Raw genomic sequence first — 19926 nt, 5'->3', positions numbered from 1 at the left:
ACTCATGGAAACAGCTAGGGTCCAGGAAACCTGTGTTTACAACAAGCACCTCTAGGGAATCTGAGACAGGCAGAGCTCAGAACACTGTGGGAAAGGCTGACATACATGTCACGAAAGACAAGCTGCAGAAGGCAAGTCCTGCTTGTGACTTAATAAAGGGCGTTTTCCTCTCCCATAATCCAAATTACTCCGCAGGAACATTTGCTTCACAAGGAGGGTTTTTCAAGGGGGATTTTAACTCTTCCTGAGTATTTCATGGCCTTGAAAGGCAACTATTGTTTTATATTAAATAGAAAAAAGAAGGTTTATTACACATTCAGAGACTGTCTAAGGTCAGGGTGCTCTAGGTATCTCTGTGTTCCGAGTGTGCACAACAGTCCGTAGTCCTTTTTCTTCCCCACCCCAAGCCAAGACGTGATACATGGAAGCATTTTAGAGTACCTTTCTCTTCTAGTACTTTTGCAGCATTTGTTGCAACTCTGTAAAGCAATGAAAATTAGTACAGATGTGAAGCAATGACTTAACGGTCAGGTAAACAGTACAAAATGTAACATCTGATATGAGCATCTGATGAAAGTTCTGGACCCTCTGGTAGGAACATACATACAACTTCAGGGGGTTCCACTGGCCCTAAATTAGGAATCCTTTCCTTTAATACTCCCAGGGAGAGTTCTGGGACAGGCTTCAGTGTCCTAGATAACCACAGAGCTACACCGTCCCCTGAATTACAAACAGGCACGCGGAGATGGCAATGTCTCTAGCCACATGTGGGATGTGAGAGAAACCAGAGCTCCACCTCCCAGCTCAGTGTTCCCTCCTCGGCTCATCGCTGCCTCTGATGACACCAAAGCCCCAAGGACCGCCCCCCCAAAAAGCCATCTTCAGACCCCACTTACCCTGTACCCAGAGAGTGGCCCCAGAGACACACAGGTGTGGTACCACTTCTCGCCTTGGTCCACTCATAAACACAAACGGCATCTGCGGTCAGCCCCTCCTCTGTGGGCTCACCCGTGGAATCCCCGTACCCTGGTGGTAAGGAAAAACGAGCACAAGTATCACTACCTCCAAAAGGAGGGCTACCAAAAGCCCCCCAGCTTATTGAAAAGTCTTTATATACTGTTCTTCACACACACCTCTGTAGTCCACAGATAGGATGTGAAAGCCACCATCGCTCAGCATCTAGATGATAAAGGAGAGGTTATCATTGTGATTAGAAGGTGTGAACTGAAAAGGGGGTATAACCTCCTCAACACTTCCATAATCCTCATTGCACTGGTGTCCTACACAGGGAATAGATGAAATCTGCTGTTTGACCTCAAATGTGAGAAGGTCAGACTCAAAAGGAGAGAAGGGAGGTGGGCGGCAGAGCAGGTCAGACAGCCTGGACACACCCTGGCTCTGCCCGGGCCCTGTGACCTTGAGCCACCTAACATCTGAAGAGGTAAACAGTATTCTGAAAAGTGAAAAAGAATAGTAGCTCCTTCAGGACTGTTGGCAGATGACGTTAGATGAAAGTATGGAAGTTGGCACAAAGCAAATGTCCATTTTAAGAATTCGCTTGAGAACAGAAGGTCTACAGAGTTGTAGTAGAGGCAGTCAAATAATGGGAAGATATTTATATTAAATGTGAACAGATAAAGAGTTAATGTCAATCAAAAATAAAGAGATTGCTTGATTAGATGAAACCATGGCCATGCTCCATGTGGATAAACGAGGAAGGAATATGACGTCATTTTAAATGAAGTGAATTACAATGACAGACAAAGAAGAGGGGACAAAAATGTACCATGAAGATACTTCTATAACTTTATTTAATCCTCACAATAGTCCCTAAAGGTAGGTATTATCCCCATTTTAGAGATAAAGAAACGGAGTCCTGAGGGTTTAAGTAACTCGTTCGTGGTCACCCAGATGGCTAGAGACAGAACCAAGACTCACACCTGGGTCTGCTTCTGTCCCAACACCATGCTTCCCCTGCCACAGCACAGATGTGGGGAGCTGAGTTTCCCCAGGAGTCTTTCAATGCAAATTCAGCTAATACTGAGGAACTAAAGGAAACTCTTTTATACCAATTTAAATGGCCTTGCCTCCAGAACAGTGATCCAGGACACAGAGCAGTTAAGCACCCCGGAAGTGGGAGTGTCCATGCATCGTTTGTGGCATCGTTTGTAGATGGAAAGACCACTTGGTGAAGCAACTCGAGAACAAATCTGACTCCTAAAAATTTATCTCTAAGAAAAACGTCCAAAAAAAGAAGAAGAAGCTAAATGCTTCAAGGTTTCTCTAGCAGCATCACTGAAATGATTTTAGGGGGGAAGATCTTGTATCTAGCAACAATGGAATCGTTAAATAAACAATTGTCTACAAATATAATAGAGAAGGATCACCTTTTAAATTGGTAACTATGGTAACTACAGAAAACCATGGAAGGATGTTTATAACATAGTATGCACATATTAAGTAAAAGAGCAACAATGTAGAATTACATATAGATATAATCATAATAACATAAAACTATATAAAGCGATAAAGACAACTAGGTGGGATTGCAAATTAATGAAAACAGCTGTACTGGGTGACTGAAGTGATGAATGAAATGAATGAGAGACAGAGAGGGGGTGGAGGAAGAAAGGAAAGAAGAAAGGGAGGAAGGACAACATGATAGCAAACACTTGATTTTTAAAGGAAGTCACCCCATCCAAAGAGGAGAACGAAGGGCTATAGAAGTCTGGTCAGGGTGGGAGATGATGACTACGGCACAAGGTATCCAGAATCTTCCTGGAGGAAGAAGTCTTATCATACCTTCCCTTCCCATCCCAACTACCACAAGGATGCCCTGGCTCCTTTTCACACTTAAATCTATGATTCTTCCTTTCTGTGCATGCAGGTGCTATACAATTCAGCTTTGCAAAGAGTCGGGGAGAAAAAAACACACACACGTTCTCATGGACATCAGCCTCACCACCATCCCATGTAGAGAGTGCAAAGAGTGAGGTGCATGGTCAAAAGCAAACCTAAAAATTAATACACATTATCATCCCAGGCAGAACCGCACCCAGCCCACCACCCACCAGAGTCGGCTCTGGGAAGGCCATGAAGAAAGTGAGGAGTCCACAGGAGAGGAGCCTCCTGTCTGAGCCAGGGAGGGAGGATGAAGGAGGTGCTGGCCACACTGGGCCGGGCAGAATGCAGGGCCCCATCGGGCTGTTATACCAGGGAAGGGCCCTGAGGTGGGAGCTGACCTGGCGTGTGGGAGGAAATATCAGAGCACAAGCACTGATCAAAAAGTGCACCAGCAGCCTGGTCACCTGAGGGAGAGATTACCCAACTGGGGTGTGGGAGAAGATAAACAGATAGCTGTGCTACCAGCTGTGAGTCAGCCATGGCTGCGTCTCCCTCACGCTCCAAAAAGCAGGGGCTGCCCCAACAAGCTGCCATCGTGTAGCAGGCTAGCGAGAAGAGGAGTGTGGCCACCATCCCACATACAAAACCTTCTATGGGGCTGAAGCCAGAGCCTGAATGACTCTAACAGCAGACATGCTGTGTATTTATCCTCTGTCACACAAAAAAGGCTGTTTCTCACAGGAATAACTTTCACATTTAATATACTCTCACAACCCTCCCCCAGCCCTCAGGAAAAGCCGATTAAGAGGGTCTTCAACTCCATCCGGTGATGAAAGCAATGTATTTATGAAAGTGTTTGGGGAATCAGGAATGTTCACTTCTGTTCTGATGCCCTGTGGTCACGGCAGGACCTTGAGTCCCACCCTTGGGAGCTCTCAGTAGATCCCCCCGCTGAGGACTGAGGAAGATCTATGGCTGTAGCCCATAAGAGAAAAAAACAGAGATGTAAAATGGGTACCTTGAAGCCCCTTCAGACATACCTTTACTAGCTCAAGTCTGTGAGGAGCTGCCCTGTGGAGGAGGTTAAAATAGAGAGCAAGAATTAGGAATTACAATGACAAATTCAATAAAAGTCACTCTCCTGCTTCTGGCATCTGATCTCAAGCATTTGTTTTTGAGGTTAGAGAAATAAATAACTAGAAGAAAGGGAAATGGGTTTTGGTGTCATAGCCCACTTGGATGTGTCAGGGGGAGTGACGGATGGCTCCCCAGGGCGGCTGTGTTCCTCTGTGAGCACTGGTCGCCCAGATGGCTAGTGCTTCTCAACAGAGGCATGTGAGGAATTACTGATAATTCACCTCCTCTCACTGCTACACAGCCAGACTAATTTCTAGGGATACTTTTAGAAGCTAAAGGAAAATCAGTTCCAGAAAGTGGCTTTTCAGAACAAAGGATGATAGAGTCATGTTCATTAAGCCAAGACCTGCCCTTAGTTGACTCTGCCATTAAGTACAAGAGGAAGTGAAGGGGACTCGCAAGGCTAGAGGTACAAGAAACACTTTTTCCCAAAATAACCATATCATCTACTCTCTATTAACCATGTTAATAAAGAAGAGACAAGGATGATTGAAAAGGCAAAGGATTCTTTTAAAAAAACCTTTGAATTTTGTCTTAAAGCCAAAAAGTTTAAGACTGAAGTCTTAAGCTTCAGTGCATCATGAAGCCCTTTGAACATAAGATTAAAGTTATGGACCCATTGCCCAGAAAAATGTATCCACAATTGAAATTTTTAGTGCAATTTTGGGAGGAGGTTCATGGACCCTGTAGGGTTTCTCTGGGTCCCAAATCTAGAACCACTGTTCTCAACAAGGCTCCTGTAAGCTCCCACTGGGCCTCCTTTTGGTTCAGTACTGCTGATAGCCAGCTGAGACTTTTGGCAGGGGACAAGAGGAAGCTGGGGCTAACCCCAAAGCCAGTAAATCGGGGATCACAGCAGATCCACACAGAGGGACAGACATGAATGGGTGAGCCGAATGATCCTTTAAATACACACACTGTAACACCATGCCCAAGTTTGCACAATCAGAACAATGTTCAAAAATGCTGAAAAAGGTTGAATTTCATGGGAAATCTCTGTAAATGTCATTCTAAAATGGACACCTTTGGAAAGCCCCTAGTGCAAAGACAAAGCTTGAGAAAGCCATCAAGACAGAAAAAGTGAGGAAAAGGGACATAGGCAAGGGAGCCAAGGGGCAGATTCCAGAGCTCGTTGCTTAGTTTGCAGGCAGCTCCGTCTGTGGGTCTCTGAGGCACATCGCCCCTCCCCAAACCTGAAGCCATGCAGTCACAGCTGATAATCATCACCCACCATAATGACAGGCCCACTGGGAGGCCTGGCAGCACATCAGAGGGGATCAGGACTCCAGGGAGGCATTCTTCATGACAAAGCAAGGTGGGAACAACAGAGGGTGGGCTGAGGCATCAGTCTTCTAGACTAGAACCAGTCAGATGGTTCCCAGTAGCAACGGTCAGAATTCCAGATGATCTCTCATAGGGAGTACACACATCTGATTAACAGGACTCCTGCCAAATCAAGGAATCCCCAGGCCCTTCGGTGAGGGACCATCGATAAGGAAATTGCTCTTCCTTTTCCCCCCTCTCATGCCTGTTCTCTTTCCCATCGTCCATGGGCTCAGTTCATTATTTTGGGCACTCTTTGGGACTAAAGGAACCACTGGTTTCTTGGAAACCAATATCCGAATTTTGGAAGTTGGTCTACCTTTCAGTTAAATGTTGACATTAGTCTACATACAGAATATATAGTTTTTTTTTAAGAGAAGCCTATTGCCAGAACACACTCAAATTTCAACAAAGGGGAAAAAAATATATGTGGAGGCATACTTACAAGGTCAAAAAGGGAGTTCTGCCTTTCCTTCCCCCACCGGACTGAAATGCTCCCTCTGTCTTAAAAGAAAAGAAAAGAAAAGAAAAGAAAAGAAAAGAAAAGAAAAGAAAAGAAAAGAAAAAAAACAAGCGAAGACACGGACCTGTGTTCTGCGCTGCCGTGAAGATAAACAATAATTGGATTGCCATCCTGAAGGGCTGCTTCATACCAGCCACGATCCTTCCCCTTAGCATCTTCCCCCCGGCAGCTGGGAACTGTGTGCCTGAAGAACAAAGAAACATTTTCACAAATGTACAGACAGAATTCGCTCTCCTTGCCAAAGTCTGAAACCCTCCTCATGTCAATCAAAGACATACATTTATAGGTATATATATGTATAAGTATACATATATACATAATGGAAGTTTCTGAGTAACGCATGCACATGATAAAAATTAAAATATAATACTACAAACATCTTACAGTGACAATCACTACTTCTCTATCCCTCCTCCCCCATGCACAGAAACAACCCCTTTTAACCATTTACTGTTTAAGTCCTTCTGACTCCTACATCCACTAATCTTCCAAGACTACAATTCTTAGGTGTGGTCCATGGAAATCCAGTCCGTTGGGTGGAAACAAGTAAAAGACAATAGGTATTTGCCACCTGCTATTGGTTTGGCTAAAGAAACAAGTTGAAAGAATTTAAAGGGAGACCAGTTCAGGTGGGAGAAAACAAATATGAAACTAAGCTCTTCTATTCAGGAAACAGTGACCTTGTGGGGTTAAACACCTGCCTGATCTCCAGTCCCTCCACCTGTTAAACCAGTGAGTGACTCCTGAAGATAAAACAATGCCGTACGACATGTCACAGGGGGACCTGGAAAAGTGGCCATGTAATAATAAATCTTCAGGCTTCTCACCCTTTAGGGGCAGAAAGGCTGACATCGAACCCCAGGGCCTCTGGACTAAGAGGACTGGCATCCCAGCCAGCTTGGCAAGCCAGGGCAAGAACAGCAAATAAAAAGATTTTCAAATTCCAACACTCTTCGCTGCATTGGACTATGCAGATTAGGAGGAAGTTATGTGAACCCATATTGGTTCCTAAACATTCTATGATGACATATTTAAATTCAGGGAAAGGAAATATAAAACAGGACACTGGGAAACCGGCAGCCAAGAACAAGAAGTAGAACCAAACAGAAAAAAATGTTGACAGGAGAATAGCAAAAAAGATAATAGAATGCTCATGATTTTGACAACTGAGTGGTGTTTTGTGTGTGTGTGTGTGTGTGCTGTCCCAAGCAATGAAAACCCACCAGTGAGAGAAAGAAAGAAAGAAAGAAAGAACAAGAGAAAGAAAGAAAAAGACAAGAAAAGAAAAAAGAGGGGGCACCTGGGTGGCTCCGTTGGTTAAGCAGCTGCCTTTGGTTCAGGTCATGATCTCGAGGGCCTGGGACTGAGTCCTACATCGGGCTTCCTGCTCAGTGGGGAGCCTGCTTCTCCCTCTGCCCCTCCCCTTTCTCGTGTTCTCTCTCTCTCACTCTCTCAAATAAATGAATAAAATATTTCTTAAACATTGAAAAAAGAAAACCCACCAACTCAGTCACCTACAAGAGCTATAGTCTTGTAAAGAAGACAAACATTAACCGAATAATCGCACAAACGTTTATTTAACTACAGTGGAGGAAATGCCGTAAAAGACAAGCACAGGTTGCCACCTGTGCCTGAAATGGGAGAGGAGGAAGGGTTTCTCTGAAAATTATCACATTACCATTTAAACTGAGACCCTGAAGATGAGGTAGTTAGGCAAACGGAGGGAGCAGAGACCTAGAAATGTGGCACACAGAGCATATTCTGCAAGAGCATGGCTTGGGGAGCCAGGAGGCTAGCTGTTCTGGAACAGTGTGGGAAGGCCAGCATGGAACACAGCAGAAGAGTGGGACAGCGCCAGGTCCTGAGGCCTGGTGAAAGACCCAAAGCACAGGGCCAAAAAGACTTCGCACTCCAAGCTAAAACCACTGAAAAGCAAATTCAAGCAGGTCAAATACCAATACAAAGGGAAGGTATATGAAACAGCTTCCTGGTGACTCCAAGAAACACCAACCTCTCCACAGGCAGCTAGCCCAGCACTGCTCACCCTTGCCCTTGTAACATGAAAACCACGCCCATCAAGCAACCCAGTGTCCATTAGTGCACTCACCAGATTCCCAGAATCACCCCAGGTTCAACTCTGATATACAAGTTCACTGTGTGAGGAATCTTTAACTCCGGTTTCTTTAAATCCACAAGAAATGGTGCTTTGACTAGAAAGTAGAATTCATTATCAAAACCCAGAGCCAAATTCCATGTCTTTTAATCATAATTTAAAAAAAAAAATTAGTCTTATGGTTAACATGGTTTCTACGTTGTAAGCTACCATGTTAAATTCCTAGCAAAGTGTTCTATTTTATAAATGAGGAACAGCCCACAGGAAAGTTGCCAAAACAAAACAAAACAAAACAACAAAAACAAAACAAAAACCTCTAAAGCCGGATTTTATTTTTTATTTTTTTATTTAAATTCAATTAGCCAACATATGGTACATCATTAGTTCTCGATGTAGTGTTCAATGATTCATTAGTTCCGTATAACATCCAGCTAAAGCTAGATATTAAAATAGCACTAGTGTGACGGGACATCCTCATCCTCATCTCCAGCTAAAAACAAAGGAGACCATTCCCCTAAAAAGATAAGGGGGTCTAGAAGAAAGTAATGAGTATTCTGCTACCTATGTCAAGCATTACATTTTCTACTAAATAAAACCTAGTTATTAGCCACAAACCATGAAATGGCCTGAAGCAACAAACCCCTGGGGACCACCCGCTGAGAGCATTACCTGTGTACTAGAGCATTACCTGTGTTACACTGACTAACAGCACTCAGAAAAAAACGTGGGAGAAGAGATTCCTCTCAACAACCAATCCCCAGCCCCAGATCCCCATTTTCTCTTTCAAGGGATATAGGTAAAAAGAAAACATAAAAAAGAGAATATACCAAGCAGTAAGGCATCCCTGTTAACGGCTAATTCAAACTGAGCTCCTGAACTGAAACCACCCACCCACAAGACTGTGTTTTTCTATCCATCCCCCCACCAGTCTGTAAGATTCACGCTAGACCCCAAAACCTCTGTGAAATAGGTTTCAGACCATTGGAGTCTAACCACAATTTTATAGCCGATGTGCCTTTTTCATTGTCATATGGGTAACTTTAAGTACAGTAAGTCCTTTCTTTGGGAAAATATATATATAGGCAAATCCATGACGGATATATACTTACAAAAATTAAAAAATATTAGCATGTTCATCAGAGGAGGAAAAATGTGTTCTTTTAATGGTTTACTAGTAAAGCTGTTGTACAGAGAGGCAATTTTTCTTCCAAGTGTTGAACAGGAATGTGGAAAAGATCTGCAAGATGTAACAAAAGCAAGGCATTCAAAATCAGTCCGAGTTTTGTCATTTGTTTTTTCTTAACATCCAAATAAAATTTCAGAAACTAACACTGGAATTACAAGTAATTTGGTATTTAAGCAAAATGTTTTACAGAATTGCATGCCATTAGTACAGATCAGGACTGGGCCCTAAGGGAGAATGGGAGAGGAAAGCAGTAAAGCCAGCCCCCAGGCAGCGGGTGAGACTAGCTTGGTAGGACAGAACAGGAGTGGGGGAACATGAGTGCACTGGAGTCAAGCCTGTTTCCTCAAGTGGATCCCAACGCAAGACCAAAGCTGGATCCCCAAAGTCATCAGGAAACAGGATTCAGACTATTTAACAGTTGTCACAGTTTTTAATCACATCACAGTTTAGCTGTATGTATTAACTATTATTAGTCTAAAGCAGTAAATGAAAAACCATCAGATCCCTACTCTTCTGGCTGGGTCTTAGGAAGAAATGAGCCAATGAAAAAAAATCCTCACTTGTGATGTGACGTGCCTGGTAAGAGGGACTGTCAGGAGCAAGATGGGGAGCGAGGGGAGTGCCTGGAGGGTGCTGCGACATCAGGGCTGGGGCCTGGTCAGGGAACAGGACACGCCAGACCAGGCACGCCAACCACCCAAACCAGGAGCCATCAGCAGATAAGTTACACTTGTCCATGAAGGGTCACTAATGCCACGTCTGTCCCTAGGTACATCTCTTATCAGAGTTGAAGGTCTCCTACCTTGGAGAAAGAACAGACACAGGAAGTCAGGGACACCACTTCCTGCTTCCGGTTTTTGTCCACCTCATCCACTGAATAAATCCCTCCCTGATTTGAGCTGTCAATGTGAAGACTGCTCAGTAAATCAGATGAGTCTGTGGGACTGGAAAGCATGTTGGATGAATGGTTTCCCCTGTCCTGGTTTCTCTGCTAGACCCGAGCATTTTAGAAGATAGCTGTTATCACCTGTACTTTGCAAATGAGGAGACTGAAAAGTTAAGGTAACCTGCCCCATGCCACAGAGCCAATGAGTGGCTGAGTCATGCATGCCCAGGTCTGTCCGACCCCAGGGACCCCAATGAGCTGTCACCATCCTGGTGAGGGCAACTTGCCATTCATGCAGGCAAAAGGAAACCCAGACTAGAAACCAGATTGGCTTCTGGCAAGATTCAGCTCTTCAAGAAAGTTGTTTCAGGATTCCGATTCTCCCCTTCTACAACCTTGGCCCTTAGGGTCCCTCCTCTTCTTCCTTCCTGTTCCTATATTCTCAGGAACCTTCTGACTCTAAAGTCATCAAAGAGAGACCTCTAAGAAAAATTCTCCCTCAAGTGTTAATAACTAAAAAATCAGAGTGCTTATATGTTTGGAAGAGGCATGAAGGGAGAAGATAATGAATCTCTGATGAATTTCCAGCAATTCTGCAGGGAATGGAAAAGAGATGTGGGCTAAGGGTAGTGGGTAGCTCTCCAAGTACATCAGACATAGGCAACTGCCTACACACAAAATTAGCAAGGAAAAAATGAAAATTATCTTTTCATAATAGTTTAAAATAGCCTCCATGAAGGTGGTAGGAAGGAGAGGACATCGTTGCTCTGATTTTAGAAGAAATAAAAACCCAGAGAAGCCACTTTGAGCCCCAGATCAAGCCCAAATGGGCAAAACTGAACACAATCTGAGTTCTTCCTTCCCATTGGCTGGCTCAGGCTTTCTTTCTCCTGACTTGAACTCATGCTACCCCTCCTACTAAGTCATCTTTTGAAGGCAGCAGGGTGCTTGGGAAGCAGAGACGGTGGAGGGAAATATGTTTCTGTTTGTAAAGAATAATTCATGTAGGACCCTTCTCTCAAATAGCTCCAGGCACTTCTGTGAGAAGCACTGCGGGAAGAGAACAGAGTGACCAGATTCCTGGGAGCATCAATAATGCACAACAGCTTCTTTTAACTAGGGGTTGTCGATTTGACTTCCCCTAGATCAGTAGGGGATCAAAAGTCACCAGTGGCCAATAGACCTTATTTGAGTGGAGGATGCAATTTCAGCCCAATCCCTGCCAACAGCCAGGCACATCAATCAGCCACCTTGATGCCTTGGTGTTCTTTTCCCTGCCCCTTGATCCGCTGTGGCTCCAACTGCACAGCACCCCACAGGGGCCACAGAACTAACTGGATCATTCCTACCTTGGAACCTGAGTGGCTATGGGGCAAATCATTCATGTTCATGCTCAGAGGCACCAGCTTTGGGAAGCCCAATTCTAACCCCATTTGGCAAGACAGCTATTCCAAATGGTAAGACTTGCCACACATCCATCCCAGGTGCCCATTCATTTGGCCAACATGTACTGACCCCCAAGCACCTAGGTTACATCTATGGTCTCCTCCCTTCTTTCCTTTCCACCAAATCCTCCCCCTTCCTTCCCATCCATTCAAGTGTCCCTTCTCGCTTAAAGCCTCTATGCACATATCTTCCTGAAGTGAGCTTTCCTCTCTTTCACCCCTCCCACTCATTATAATTGGGCCTCGGTCTGACCCTTAACTGTTCTCTGGGGGTTCTCCCGCTATTAGTCGTGGCTTCCCACTGAAAAGAATCACCCAGGCTCTAGCGCACCATGTCTAGCACAGGACTGAGCCCTGAAAGAAAAGTGTATTTCTTTCATGAGGGAGAAGGAAGCAATGCTTATTGGTAGCTTTGGGGAAGAAGGGAAAGGCTTCATATTCTTTTTTGAATTATAATTGAAAAATTAATTGTGAGCTCCACAAGAGCAGGGCTTTGTCCCCTGGCCTAAACTTGTGCCCAAAAGGTAAGCGATGACCAGGACTATGGAAAGAATGAATTAGATTATCAGCCTGCTCGTGGGGGTTTCCTTAACGCTATCCAGAAATGTAAAGACTTGGGGGTGAATGGGGAGCAACGAAGAAGAAACTAGCCCACTGGCTTCCCCCAGCTTCTTTCCTGAGCACATTTTCTGTGTTTCTTGTTTGAAGAAAACCAGTGGTGAATGAAGACTGACTTCCCCCAGGCCCATCTATCTTAAGTAGCAATGACAGCTGATGAAATTTTTGCAAAATAAATAAATAGATCCCCAACGCATTAAAAAATAATCACTGAAAACATGTTTTGGTGAATTGTTCTCCTGAATCACACAACACATCACCATAGATCCTGGGCTTCTAGCAGCCCCAGACCCACAGGCAGCTGTGAATGTTTGAGGACCTAAGCAAACTTGGTTCCAAGAACCAAAAGGATTCAGGATCCTGGATCTCCGTCTGTGCTTCTGCCTCAGTGTATCTTAAATTAGAGCAGTAATTCTCTGTTCAGATGAAGAAATGTGCTTGTATTTTATTCTTTCGGGAAACATCTCTTGAGACCTGTTTTTTAGTCATTTAGTATTTTTTGCCGACTTTAGTAAGGCAAGTAAGCAAGGGTCCCCAACTCCCCATGTCCCACTCCATTATCAACAAAGCAGGTTGTTCTCTAAGAGCATGAACTGCAGGTTTGATTCTCCGCCAAATAAATGTTAAGTATCAGCCATCATCTCTGGAGGGAGCACAGAAGACAAAGACAGAACATGCCAGCTTTCCCAGAACAGCCATATCAAGGTGGTAAAGCCTATGAATGTGCCGTCAGTCAGGATGTTCTGACTCATGTTGAGATCCAACACAGAAGAGGGGTATGGGTCTACACTACTGGGCCAGGCGAAAGCTGCTCTCTGCTCTCTGCCCCGAGCTACAGAAGGAATAGAAGAGAGAATATGAGTTTTTGTCTTCATCACTCAGACATTCCAATGTGAAGTCTCCTGGTCTGGACGGGACTCTTGGATATTTTGTAATCAGCAAGAAACAAAACTAAGGAATATAAAGAAGAAAGGTGAACAAAAGACCAACACCTTCCTGCTCCAACAAAACAAGATACCTGAGTCTTCTGAGTCCAGGGTCTCTAACCAATACTAGGCTTCAACACAAATGAGACCAGCAATATATTGCGGGTCAACTCAGGTAGTTTAACATTACCCTTTAAGCCAAGGATTTAGAATGGGAGCCAGAGGGGCGCCTGGGTGACTCAGTCAGTTAGGTGTCTGACTCTAGATTTCAGCTCAGGTCTTTTGATCTCAGGGTCATGAGTTCAAGGCCAGGGTTGGGTGTGGAGTTTACTTAAAAGGAAAAAAAAAAGGTAGGAAGAAAATTTAAAAACCCTCTGATAGAGACATTTCAGAGTTAAAGGATGTAAGAACTTGGCACAGGTATGGTTTCAATGCACCATCCACTTTTAGCATTATGGAGGGATGTTCTTTAAATACATCCAAGAGACTTTACCCTGGGGGACCTGGCCTTAGGATCCTTTTCCACCTACACAGAGACACATTTGACCTAAGAGGATGCCATCTAAGAAAGAGTACAAGATAGGTTACTATTTTTGGTCTTTAAAATCCCTCCTGAATTTCAGTAAAATGGTCAAGGCAGAAAAGGTCAAGGCTTGGGGTAGGAACCTGAGCCATCTTTCTGGAAATCTCTATTTCAGAAGCCCCCAAAGGATGCCAAGTTCCCGAAAGCTCAGACTCCAGAGGCAGAGGGTTGCTAGATAAGGCGGCCCAAAGGGCTCCCAGAGCTTTGGGGGTCTTCGAAGCCCCAGCCCCCGGAACCACCGCCAGGCGCCTGACGCACCCTGCCCATCCCTGCCCCGGGTTCGGGGCGCGTGGATGGGGTTGAGGGACGGACGGGTCGCCAGGCGGCGGGCCACGAGCACTCACCGCAGGTTCCGCACCACCATGTCCCACCAGGAGGCCACACAGTCCTGCCTGTCCGTCTCCATCCCGCGCCGTGTGTCGAGCCGCCGCCGGGGAGCCGCGGCCTCGAGCCCGAGCCGCCCCCGCGGACGCCCGGCCCGCCCTCCTCCTCCGCGCGGGGCCCTGCTGCGGGGCTGCGGGCGGGCTGCGGCCGGGGTTCTGTGGCTCGCGGCGCCCTCCACCCCCGCGCCCCCATCTGTGCCGGAGACGCCAGTGTGCCAGACTTGTGGCTAGCTGTGCACGATTTCCTTTCTACTTTATTTTATACATGTGTGTGCGTGTGCGCGCGCGCCCCGCGTGCTGAACTGAGATTTCTTACTGTGCTAGTCATAGAACAGAAGCCAGCTATCACAGCCGCCGAAGATCTGCATGAGGAAAATAAGGTTTCCTCTACTTTGACCCGTCTTCTTTTTTTTTTTCGTTGTCCTTTTTATTTTTCCCTTTTTCTGAAGCTTACCCATCTCCAGCACCCTCTCTCTCTCTCTCTCTCTCTCTTTGCTCCCCCATCCCCGCCGTTGAGTAATGGTTTATCCCTCCACAGGGTTATGAGCTACACAATTAACACCAAAACTGACACCTTTTTGGCACTGGTTTATTTACCAACATCGAACACAAGGAGTTCACACCTTGAAACGTTTCGCCCCGATACACGCTTACATATCACCCAGGGAAGTCACACAGCCAAGTAGGAGGGCAGAAGAGGAAGGAAGGGAATGAGGTCTCCGTCAGCTAAAATTTGATACCAGCATCAAGACTTCATCTTGGAAGCACGGTGCAACCTCCCCCAGAGGGAAAATGTTTTTTGTGGTGCCCATGCCATGGGGCAGCAGGCTGATGGAGGACTGCCAAGCCATGGAAAGTGCCCAGGGACCCACCTGCTTGGGGCTGGTAGGCCAGTCTGGAGAAAAGCACCCAGGCCTTTCAAGAAAGGGCAGTTCTCTTCAAGGACTAGGCCATTTCCTATAACTAGTCAGACAAGGCTGAATCTTGTTCACCGCCTCTTGTAATCGCTCTGGGGATGTCAATTGTCTGATTCAGATCAAGATAGAAGAGGAATCACATCTGGAAGCTCAGAAGGGACCTAAGCCTGACTGATGAGCCCGCAACGGGTAGATTTTCTGAGGGCCACACCCTGCATGATGAGGAAGGTTAAAGGCCTTGCAAGATTCCTCCCCTGGAGTTGTTCATGAGTTGGGTCTGGAATCCCACAGAACTTGTTTAGGGAAGCTCCAGAGGAGACCCTGGGCCATGCCATGTGGAGACGGAGTGATCAGAGCTGGGGAGCAGTGGGGCAGGACTAAGCAGCAGCAGCATCTGGCCCCAGATTCTTCACCTGTTTATTCAGGTTGAAAGGGTGGAGGTCCACATGCTGGTTAAGGCAAAATGTTGTGAGCCCCAACTCTAATGAAATGTTTGAAATGCTCAGCAAATTCTCTGAAGTTGGAAATCACGATGCCCCCCCCCCCCCCCCCCCCCGCTTTTTAAAGACTCTATTTGGGGAGCCTGGGTTGCTCAGGTGGTTAACCCTCTGCCTTTAGCTCAGGTCATGATCTCCAGGTCCTGGGATCAAACTCCACATAGAGCCCTGCTCAGTGAGGCATCTGCTTCTCCCTCTCCTTCTGCTTCTCCCCCTGTTTATGGTCTCTCTGTCTGTCTCTCTATCAAATGCATAAGTAAAATCTTTTTTAAAAATAATAAAAACATAAAAGACTATAAATTAGGAACTCTAGGAGAAAGCTTTCCCCAACATTAATAGCCCTTTTTCAAATGGCACATCCTGAAAATGAGAAAACAGGGTCTCTGATTTGATTTGGCAGAATCTAAAACACAAATGATTCATTCATTTACTCAGCATCTATTTACTGAGCAACTTTTAAGTGCCAACTACCAGGTTGGGTACAAAGCATCATCCTGCCTGGTAGAGAGATTTATCTCATGAGAAATCATGAAAACACAGACTAGGAATTGAAGCATACCCTAAGGGCAGAAATCAGGTCAGGGGGTCACAGGGCCTGGATGTGGGGACAGTAGGGAACATTTTAGGGTGATGGAAATGGTCCGTATCTCATGTGGTGGTGGTTATAGGACTATAATCTTTCACCAAAATTCATAGAATTGGTAATCTTTCAAGGGTGAGTTTGAACATAAATTATACCTCAACATACCTGACTTTTGGAAAAGTGACCTAAGAAATGTACTAATAAATTATATAAACAAACATGTCTTACATGATTTTGTAGAAATGTCAAGACAAAGCTGTGGGTAGAAATACTTCAGAAACCAGTAGTTGGGTGTTTTTTGTATTTCTAGTAGAAAAAGAAATCTCAGAGATAGATTAGTTCTACCACCCAGAAATTATTCTGAAGGGGCACTTGGCTGCCTGTCAGAAGAGCATACAACTCTTGATCTCAGGGCCATGAGTTCAAGCCCCATGTGGGGAGTAGAGATTACTTAAATAAAAACTTAAGAAAAAATAATTGTTCTGGAAAAAAGGAAAGGGAGGTAACACTGCCTGTCTCTCAGCTGCCACACAGTCAGGAAAGCGAACTACTGGTAGTAAAGCATTTGAGGAGCAAAACAGTAGCAAACCACAAATCACCAATTTTATATGATTTAGAGAAAATTTTATCTTGAAAGCAAAGATTTCATCCCCCTTGCATTTTCTTCTTTTTTAGAATCACAGCTTTATTGAGACATAATTCACATACCATAAAATTCACCCTTTGAAGTATATGATGCTGTGGTTTTAGGATATTCATGGAGTTGTGTATCTATCCTCAGGATTTAATTCTAGAATGTTTTCCTCACTCCAAAAGGAAGCCCCCTACTCTTTGCTGGGTCATATGGTAATTTTGGGTTTAATTTTTTGAGGAACTTCTAAACTCTTTTCCAAAATGGCTATCCTGTTGTTCAAGCCCACCATCATGAGCACCTCACATACCCCCTTGCTTGTCTTCAACCCTCCTCAGCTTTCCATATGCAAATAGGGAGTTTCAAAAAAAGTGATGCTTGTGAGGTTGAAATGAAACATTGGAGGGAAGTTTGAGGACACTCCCAGATGACAGACAGTGAGTGAGGTGACTCAGAACATTTATTTTTTCTATGCTGTTGAAGCTTTGTATTGTCTTTGCCTATATCAGATCTAATTTAAGGACTGATTTATTTTAGTTACAAGAGTGGGTGGTTGTTCTCGAGTTGAACTTGAGGGTGTTAATATGAGCTTCCTTTTAGCCAAAGGGGTGATTTCTTTGAGAAGAGAGAGCAATGGGAGAGCTGAAACAGGAAGTGAAGGGCTTGAGTGCCTTCTGTCTTCCCAAGAACCCCCTGCACATTCCCAGACGTGGCCCACGGGCTCCTGTGTCCCATGGCATGAGATGGGACTCTGGTTTTCACTGTGTCTGTGGAATCCCTGAGCCAGGAAGGAGTAAAGCCCAGCGGTTAAAACTCCTCCCTCTCTAGATGCTTTATTCCAAATTCTTCCCGCCATTCCTTAAAAGTGACTTGTTCTGTAGGCTTCCTTCCTAGCCCTGCTTCTCTTCTTGTGTTATACCAGTGTTTCCAAAACCATATGCAACTATTTGGAAAGCTTTAGGCTCAACACAATAAAATATATCCCTTTGGCCAGAATCTCATGTCTCATAATCGTTACTTGGCCAACGTTCTATGAGAATCTCAAGAAGGAGGTATAGAATGTCACTTCTCTCTAACTTCATCTCTGCTCCTCCTTCCCCCAAACCTGTCCTGTCTTGAAGAACAGCTCATAACACACCAGCCTTCCCAAGCCACAAATCTGGGATTCACCCTGGATTCTTCTGCTTCCCTTAAGCCTGGAATTCCCTCTAGATAGAAAGATTATTCTTTATTGTAATATTCATTCACTTAACAAACATTTACTGAGCTCATTTTAGATATTATCTGGCTTAGGAGGCTTACACTTTAATTGCACACTGAGGAAGAGCTGAATAACAACCTGGAGCTCTATCACTAGGTAAATAAATAAATATGCATTACAGATAATATCGTGGGGCAGTCTCAGGGAACAACAGCTTTGTGGGCTGAAGAGGTCAGGCAAGGAGTTGGGGAAGTACTGTTCTGTTGCTTGGAAACCGCTTTCATAATGTGTGGTAATTTAAAATGGCTATCCAAAAGGCCTTGGAAGATGTTAAAACTGGAAGAAATATAAGCAATCATTTGCCAACTCTCTCATTTTACATAGAGGAAACAGAGACACCCACGCTCCCCACAGAGACCAAATGATAGATGTTCAGCAGCATTCATTCAGTAGTTATTGAGTTCCTACTGCATGCAGAGGCCACACTCATTCAGAAGAGCAGACAAAGTGAGAGTAATTCTCAAAGGACACATGCTATCAGCGGCCCGATACCCTGTATCAAAGCGGGCTCCAGGAAGCAGGGCTGTGTTGGCAACATGGTGGGACCCACTGGTGGTTAGAAACTGGGTGATGAGTCCTTCCACTTGCCCTTGAAAATACAGGAATTCAAATAGTTAATCACAGGTTAGTTATTTCTCCTTGGTGAGTCATGGGGGCGGAAGAATCCACCGCCACCCACAGTGTCAGTCATCCCATCAGATAGCCAGGTGGGTGATTCTAAAGCAATCTTTACAGTGTCCACTCCACGGAAGCTGACATGGCCAGAATTTTTGTGAAATGGAAACACCATGGGTTGGTATTAGGACAAACAAATAGCACTGGGGGAGATTCTCACTGGCAGGGATTTTTTTTTTTTTTTAACTTCTACTGGAGTTATTTTTTAAATGTGCCTCTAACAGATTCAGAGAAGGGCACTTCCATAACCAAGGCCCAGCCTGAGGAAAACAATGACATAGGGTTTTCATTCCCAAGGAAACCTAACAGGAAAAGCTGAACGATTAGGTGAAAATACATTCATCTTCCTGAAAATGAAGGCACACTCCTGGAGAAATTGTGGAAGACAGAAAAAAGTCCCAGCTGTAGATAGAGTAAACAGGAACTGGCTTTGCAATCCCAGAAGAGCAGAGATTTCCAACTCCGGGCTTTCTGGATGCCTGACAGGAGTTTGAAGTCATCTATTTCTCATTGTTTGTACAGTCTCCAAAGTCGGTCCTCAAAGTAGCCTCATTTCCTTAGTTCCCCTGTTCATGCCCCGAGCGTCTGTGCGCTCCCAGCGCAGTTTGAAATTAGTGTACTTTTTCATTTTTGCCTTTAGTTTTTAAACCAGCCAGGAGAGACCTCACGGGACCAGAGGCGCCTGCGCAGCGCGAGACTGCCCTGCGGAGGGATGTCTGGTAGCCCGAGGCGGGGCTTCATTATCCTCAGCCGGCCTGGCTTTGCAAGCATGGAACAACCTGTCCCTAGAGAGGACTTTTAAAATAATCATATGTAGGGTGAGATGAGATCATAGATATGAAAGCTCTCCTTTGAAGTTAAAAAAATTTTCAGCCGGCAAATGCACGGCATTGATATTATTTATTAACGAATGTATTTGATACTGTCTTTGTCCGGCTCCTAGTCCGATTTGCATGCATTCATTTAAAAATGCAATCATCAGCAATATGGCTTATAGACTAACGTAGAAGTTTAGTGACTAATACATACGAACACACACATAGATGTACAGAGGAGGCCATCGGGCTGATCTCTTCTATTTCATCACCAACCAAAAGGAATGAAAAATTGATATCACAGGAGACTCTCTTCCTTCCCTGCAGTGTGAGAGACAAAGGAATGCCTGGGGGTGGGGGCAGGGGATGCTCTTCCCTCTCCTGCCTACTAAGTGTCAAAAAGGGTAGCAGCTCCCAAAGGAGCCCTCCCAATGCAACAATCACTAATTACTCAGCAAACACCAGCTCTGGGAGAGGAGAGCATTGAATAGCATTGTGAGGTGACCAGAGGGGCTATAGGGTTTAGCATATAATCCCATAGTCTTGCAATGTATGAATCAGGAATCCTTGGCATGTTTGA

The 19926-nt window shown here is 44.9% G+C and overlaps 1 protein-coding gene across 3 annotated transcripts in view; it reads right to left on the bottom strand.

Moving 5' to 3' along the window:
- ABHD12B (abhydrolase domain containing 12B) overlaps positions 1 to 19926 on the bottom strand; it is a 62589-nt gene that overhangs the window by 14090 nt on the left and 28573 nt on the right. The window contains exons 1-8 of one of the 3 annotated variants that reach the window (XM_047737955.1): positions 13929 to 14091; positions 9050 to 9177; positions 7935 to 8037; positions 5892 to 6011; positions 3885 to 3915; positions 1134 to 1179; positions 897 to 1026; positions 442 to 479 (exon numbers count right to left, since the gene is read on the bottom strand). In XM_047737955.1, the coding sequence (XP_047593911.1) occupies positions 442 to 479; positions 897 to 1026; positions 1134 to 1179; positions 3885 to 3915; positions 5892 to 6011; positions 7935 to 8037; positions 9050 to 9177; positions 13929 to 13990 (658 nt within the window). In that variant the 5' untranslated portion in view covers positions 13991 to 14091. Of the gene's footprint in view, positions 1 to 441; positions 480 to 896; positions 1027 to 1133; positions 1180 to 3884; positions 3916 to 5891; positions 6012 to 7934; positions 8038 to 9049; positions 9178 to 10299; positions 10757 to 13928; positions 14092 to 19926 lie in introns of those variants that run through there. The other 2 variants (XM_047737957.1, XM_047737956.1) reach the window with 2 other exon arrangements.

The sequence above is a fragment of the Lutra lutra genome, chromosome 7, assembly GCF_902655055.1.
Source record: "Lutra lutra chromosome 7, mLutLut1.2, whole genome shotgun sequence".
NCBI classification, from domain to species: domain Eukaryota; kingdom Metazoa; phylum Chordata; class Mammalia; order Carnivora; family Mustelidae; genus Lutra; species Lutra lutra.
The sequence above is the reverse complement of the archived record's forward strand: the minus strand, read 5'-3'. Positions and strand labels throughout refer to the sequence as shown.